At 42.2% G+C, this 6,766-nt stretch overlaps 1 protein-coding gene across 1 annotated transcript; it reads left to right on the top strand.

The window, feature by feature from the left end:
• The first annotated feature begins 1,965 nt into the window (after positions 1-1,965).
• LOC121982625 (fasciclin-like arabinogalactan protein 12) lies at positions 1,966-2,882 on the top strand. The gene has a single exon (XM_042535765.1). The coding sequence runs from the start codon at positions 1,986-1,988 to the stop codon at positions 2,754-2,756; it is 771 nt and encodes a 256-aa protein (XP_042391699.1). The 5' UTR covers positions 1,966-1,985; the 3' UTR covers positions 2,757-2,882.
• Positions 2,883-6,766: the final 3,884 nt, after the last annotated feature.

Consider the following 6,766-nt stretch of genomic DNA (forward strand, 5'->3'; position numbering starts at 1 on the left):
TATTGATGGAGGATAACATCATTTTCAAATTTGAGCAAGTAGTCCTCCGGGCCGGTCGCCCTTCCGTATTCTCCGATCAAGAGTGGTCAAAAATTGAGCCAGCTTATCATCCAGAATTTCTTGGGAGAACGACATGCTCACCCACTCGGGAGAACTACTGACCATTAGGGCCTTGCCTTTATGATAGTCGCGGGAGGGTGCATTTTTTGAAGATGAGCTTTAAGGCTTATCCGCTCGGCTCATGCCATCAAGGGGCATGCAGAACAATGCCCATTCATAAGCAATTGGCAATGGGGCATAGGCGGTAGGTCGATCGACTACAAAGGTACTTGCGGGAAGACAGCCGGGGGAGGGTGGATTGGTTGGAATCATATTGGGCCTTCCACTCGTGTTCCACGCTTGGCCTATTGGCCAGTCGTAGATATAGAAGGATTGTTCGGCAGGTGGCTCTCGACTGCTGCATGTTATTGTTGCACCATTCTAGCCTCTCGAGCGACTATCAATGTCTCTAACTCTTCTTGTATTAAGGTTACTGTGGTGAGTCATCCAGTCTCGTCCATCTTCACTCTTCAGATGTAGGAAAGGATTCTCACAGACAATATTAAATATGATTCTGTCCGAAAGTGGAAAAGATAGATAGCTAGGGAAGGTAGCTTTGATGTTGACTAAATAAAAACTCCTCGCTGTATCCAAGTAACTCTCAAGCGCTCTTGTGTGCAAGAAGATCGTTAGTGACTGGGCTAGGGAAGGGGTTCCGACATTGGTCCTCTCACGCTCAAGTTAATGATCGACTTCTGGGAATGAATAGTGGAAAAAATAGTAACGATGGGTGTATCAAATCATGTAGCATCACATACCTACGTCTGTAGATGGAGACCCCTTTTTATAGTGTTATGTTGTGTCTGTGTACAAATCTCAAAGCATTTTAAAAAAAAGATAGATTATAAAGGGGCTCTGACAACTTTTTCAAAATAGACTTGCAATCTCTGCGATTGATAGAATGGAAGCTTCAAATGCGCAACTTACATATAGAATATTCTCTGTCCTCCATGACACAAGATGCCAAAAAGGAATATGAGGTTGTTGAACTGTGGGGCTCACCATAGCCTCACCCGACAAGCCGACTGAGTCTTTAATATAGTCCGACCGACCATCACTCGCAAGAGCTATCCGGTCGACTTCGATGAATGCAATCGATGACTTGGCCTTCGCTCGGGTGGACCAAACATCCAGTATGTCCAATCGGGTCATATGTCTGGTCAGTTGGAATACTCGGTCGAGCTTGTTAGTGCTTGGCTTTATGATTCATCAATGCTTAAGAGTTTAGGGATAGCTCGAGACCTGATCAACCAAAGGGTCCGATCGAATAGGCTCTCGATCTAAATGAGGATACACCTTGGCTCAGAATGTTGATTACCTTTTTTGACTTTGACTTTGACTGTCACGCCAGCTAACTTTTTAAAGTTTGACTTTTGGAGAGGGTTTCATCTTAACTACCGTATCAGTGGCGGATGGAAAACTAGATTACCTAAATAAGAAAATTAAAATTCGAATCTACAATAATAATAATAAATGATAGACTGGTAGGTATATTTATAAAGTTGTGCTTGGGACTTGGTAAATAAAATTAGTCAAACGAAACCTAATATTTTTTTAAAAAAATAATGAAATGAGAAGCATGCCACTAATATAAGTCATACTCTATTAAACCAAATTAAAGGTACCATGGGCTTATGTAACAAAAGGTACTTGTATCTATAATTAAGTCATACTCTATTAAACCAAATTAAAGGTACTATGGGCTTATACAACAAAAGGTACTTGTATCTATATCTTTAGAATATTACGTGCTGTGCATTCGGTTCAAACCAAATTAAATTAAATTAAATTAATTAAAATTTTCTAAATTAATATATATATATACACACACATACACACAGCACAAACACCCTCTTCTATTCACCATGGCACCTTCTTCCTGCCTCATGTTCTTCTTCTTATCTGTTTCATCCTTCCTCCTCCTGACCGCCCCGCCGGTCCGGTCCCAAGCTCCCTCGCCCTCCTCCGGCGGCCCCCTCAACCTGACGGCCATCCTGGTCAAGGCCGGGCAGTACTCCTCCTTCGTCCGCCTCCTCCAGCAGACCCGCATCGACGTGCAGCTCAACAGCCAGCTCAACAACAGCTACAACGGCATCACGGTCTTCGCCCCCACCGACAACGCCTTCGCCGGCCTCGGCACCCTCAACAACCTCTCCCAGCAGGAGCAGATCGATCTGGTCCTCTACCACGTCCTCCCCCGCTACTACAGCTTCGCCACCTTCCAGAGCGCCAGCAACCCCCTCCCCACTCAGGCCTCCGACCGGACCGGAGTCTTCACCCTCAACATCACCACCACCGCCGTCAATGCCAACCAGGCCAACATCTCCACCGGCGTCGTCAACACCACCTTCAGCAACGTGCTCTACGCCGACTTCCCTCTCGCCGCCTACTCCGTCGACAAGGTGCTGCTGCCTTACGCAATCTTCGGCCCCAAGCCACCCGCCTCAGCTCCCGCGCCGTCAGCCAGGAGTAATCATGCTACCACGAACTCCTCCGACGCCGGGATAGCTCCGCCACCGGGGAGCAGAAGCAGCAGCAATAACGACGCCGGAGGCGGCTCATCGTCGGCGGCCACCAGAAGGGCTAGAGAAGTGGGATATTGGAGCTTGATTGCAGTCGTTGGCTTTCTAGGCATGGCGGCCGGTAACATATTGTGATGATCGATTTACGTTAAGTTGTTCTGCATGGCATTGTGAGCACTGTGTGTGTGTTTGTTTTTTAATCTTTTCATTGGGTGTCAAGCATTTTCTGATTCGAGTTCAGTTGACTTTTTGCTGAGTGGATCTGGTCAATATCATGCATCGAGAAGAGTTGGAGTCAACTCTTCTCGATGGTTTCTCCGAGATACCCTACATGTGATCGCACGTGGTGGGAAAAAAATAATTCAATAAATGTAGCACACAACTCAAAGCCTTCATCTTTTCTTAAATGAACGAAGTCAAATAAGTAAGAATGGATGCGAATCACGAAAAATTGAATATGAATGGAACTTCTAAGAGTGCGTTGCATCGAGTTTAATATAATAAAATTTATAATATAGTATAATATACTTAATATTATATTATTATGTTTATAAAATAATTATATATTATACATATAATTTTTTATTATAAAAGTGATAATATCATTATTTTTTTATACGTAATGTAAATTTTATAATGATTATAAAATGATAAAAATATCTTACGATTTTTATCATTGACGGTTAGCGATCGACAGTGACAACTGACGGCTACTACAATCGCAATCAACAGCCGACAGTGACTAGCAGCGGCCGACAGTAATGGACAGCCAACAACGACCGACGCCGTCCAATGGCAGTCAACGATGGCTACCGGTTGATACAAAAAATTGACTAAGGATATTTTTAGCATATTAAATTTTGGATTGGAATGTAATCCAAATTACATACTATTAATTTTGTAATTCAGATTATAAAAATTTATTATTCAGATTTAAAATTATATCAAATAAAATAATCATATAATCCATATTACTCACCAAACACAACCTAAACTTTATTCAGGTGTCTAGCTGCTCATGTTAATAAGACAGTGGATAGTTGGTAAAACTTGTTAAATTTTGTATTAAATTCAAAGTATTTTTTGGTAGTGTTTTTAGTCTCACATTGCTAAGTGGAGAAGCTTGGAAGGGCTTATATAGGAAGCCCTTCCATCCTTGCTTAGTAATGATAAGGGGACCTACACGCATACGCGGGCCAAGCCCAAATCGAGTGGATTTGGGGGGTTCGAGCCGGAAATCCATAAACCGGGCGTCACGTACGCGATTAACGCGCGCAGGGGGGGTGCAAATCCCCAGCCCGTGGGCCTTGCGCTCACGGGCGGCCCGGTCTGTTTTTGCTAGTTTGGTTCAGTCTGAACCAAACCAGTTTGGTTTCCGGTTCGGTTGGTTCGAACCAAACCAGAGTTTGGTTTACGCAACACCGCGCGAGAGGAGACGCGGACGCGACACCGCGCGTGAGGAGACGCGGACGCGTTTCCTCGCTAGCGAAGCAGTGCTTCGTACCTCCTCAGAGTGAATAAAAGGGGACAAGCAGTGCCTCTATTCTTCACTCAATCTTCCTTCTTCTCCCTTCTCTGTGCGATACATTCTGCACAGCACCTCCTCTGTTTTTCTTTTCGAGTTCGAGTCTTTCTGCGCCTTTGTTGTGTCCTGAGGCTTGGTCTTTCGGTGATCTGAGGTTGGGTCCGAGTGTCGCGTCCGTTTTGGAGTGCACCTACGGACAAGACGAGCGGTTGTCGGATCTTGGGGGAATTTTGCTGGGGAGCCTTTGCACCGTGAGGCGGCAATAAATTCTCTAAGGATAGTCGGCGTGCCGACGCTTCAACCGGATAACTATATTCTAAACCCGACTACTTTATTTATCTGTCTATTGCATGCTATTTTTGTGTCAATATAATACTGCTGTTTTTATTGCTTTATTTACAACATTCTTAGAGAATTTAATGCTTGTATCAATAGACATGATGAATGATAGGGTAATAGGATCTGATGAGGCTAGTGCTAGACCCAAGAAATTTTACGGGCAAAACTTCAGACGTTGGCAACAACGGATGAAATTTTGGCTTACTACCCTAGGGCTATTCTCCGTTATAGAAACAGACTCTCCTTCACCTACTGAAGAGGAACCTGCCCGTAGTGCTGCCTTAGAGAGGTTTAAGCAAAGGGATTATCTCTGCCATGGGAGAATCCTGTCTGCCCTCTCAGACGCACTATTTGATGTATACTGCTCAACCTCTTCAGCTAAAGAGCTGTGGAAATCTTTGGATAAAAAATATAACTCCGAAGATTCTGGTTTAGAAAAGTATACTGTGGCAAAATTCCTGAACTTCAAAATGGTTGAAGGCAAATCTGTGGTTGAGCAAACACATGAATTCCAAGTTCAAATTCATGGTCTTGCTGAAGGAGATATGCCATTACCTGAAAAATTTCAGGTCTTGTCTATCATCGAAAAATTGCCTCTGAGTTAGGAAGATTTTGGCATGACTCTTAAACATCGGAGAGGTAAAATCTCTCTAAAAGATTTGATGATTGCCTTAAATATCGAAGAAGAACATCGGAAGCAACATAAAAATGATGATACAAGAATGCCTATGGATTTTATTCCAAAGGCAAATGTGGTAGTCTCATCTGACAAGAAGAAATTCAAAAATCAGAAAATGAAGAACAAGATGAAACCCAACCCAAAGGTTCAAAAGAAAACTGGAACTAAACCTAAGCCTTGCTGGGCATGTGGACAGGTTGGACATTATGCCAAATTCTGCCCTAAGCTAAAGGACAAGAACCAAAGCAATACGTCCAACACCAAGGCACAAGTAAATGTCGTGACTGCTAGTGACGACACCAGCGATAGGTTTGTTACCTTCAAACCTGAACTAAACTTGATCTATCAGCCCAATGAATGGTTAGTTGATACAGGTGCTAATGTACACTGTTGTACTGATCGATCTGCCTTCCTTACTTATCAGGTAATTGAAGGCACTTCCGTGATCATGGGGAACCATTCTGCAGCCAGGGTGTTTGGGATAGGACAAGTTGACCTGAGGTTCACCTCTGGAAAAGTCCTGTCACTGCATGAGGTGCATCATGTTCCAGCGGTCCGTCGGAATTTGATTAGCGGATCAAAGTTAGTTCGTGCTGGTTATGAGTTGAACTTCAAATGTAATAAAGTTGTAATATTACATTTAGGAACCTTTATTGGAAAAAGTTACCTTAATGAAGGTTTATTTAAACTCAATGTAGAAAATGCTACTTTAAATAAAACTTCTAATATTGGTTGTTCATATAACATTGAGTCTTATGATATGTGGCATGACAGATTAGGACATGTTAATTTTAATACCGTAAAAAGGATGATGAATCTTGACATGATCCCTAAGCATGCTATAAATGATAAGAAAAAATGTGAAATTTGTGTGCAATATAAACAACCCCGTAAACCCTTCAAATCAGTTGATAGAAATTCTGATATTTTAGAATTGATTCATACTGACTGTTGTGAGTTTAACGGTGTAATAACGAGAGACCATAAAAGGTATTTCATTACCTTCATTGATGACCACTCTCGTTATTGTTATGTTTATTTGCTAAAAACCAAGGATGAAGCTTTAGATAAATTTATGATTTTTAAATCTGAAGCTGAGAATCAAACCGATAAAACTATTAAGAGGTTAAGGTCTGATAGGGGTGGAGAATTTACCTCGAACCTGTTTCAAAAATTTTGTCAAGATACAGGTATAATCCACGAGGTAACTGCTCCATATAGTCCTCAATCCAACGGTATAGCAGAACGAAAAAATCGAACCCTTGAAGATATGATTAATTCCATGTTAGGCAGTTCTGGGTTACCCAACTTTATGTGGGGGGAGGCTCTATACACTGCATGTCATGTGCTAAATAGAGTCTCAATGAAGTCAAGGGATAAAACCCCATATGAGCTTTGGAAAGGCCGAAGGACAAGTTTGAAATACCTTAAAGTGTGGGGGTGCCTTGCAAAGGTACTAGTACCTGAACACAGAAGGAAAAAACTTGGTCCAAAGACCGTAGATGATATTTTCTTGGGTTATGCTCAAAATAGTATTGCATATAGGTTCCTGATTATTAAATCAGAAATTCCTGGAATAGATGTAAATACTATTGTAGAACT

Source organism: Zingiber officinale, chromosome 5A (genome assembly GCF_018446385.1).
Source record: "Zingiber officinale cultivar Zhangliang chromosome 5A, Zo_v1.1, whole genome shotgun sequence".
In the NCBI taxonomy this organism is placed as follows: Eukaryota; Viridiplantae; Streptophyta; class Magnoliopsida; order Zingiberales; family Zingiberaceae; genus Zingiber; species Zingiber officinale.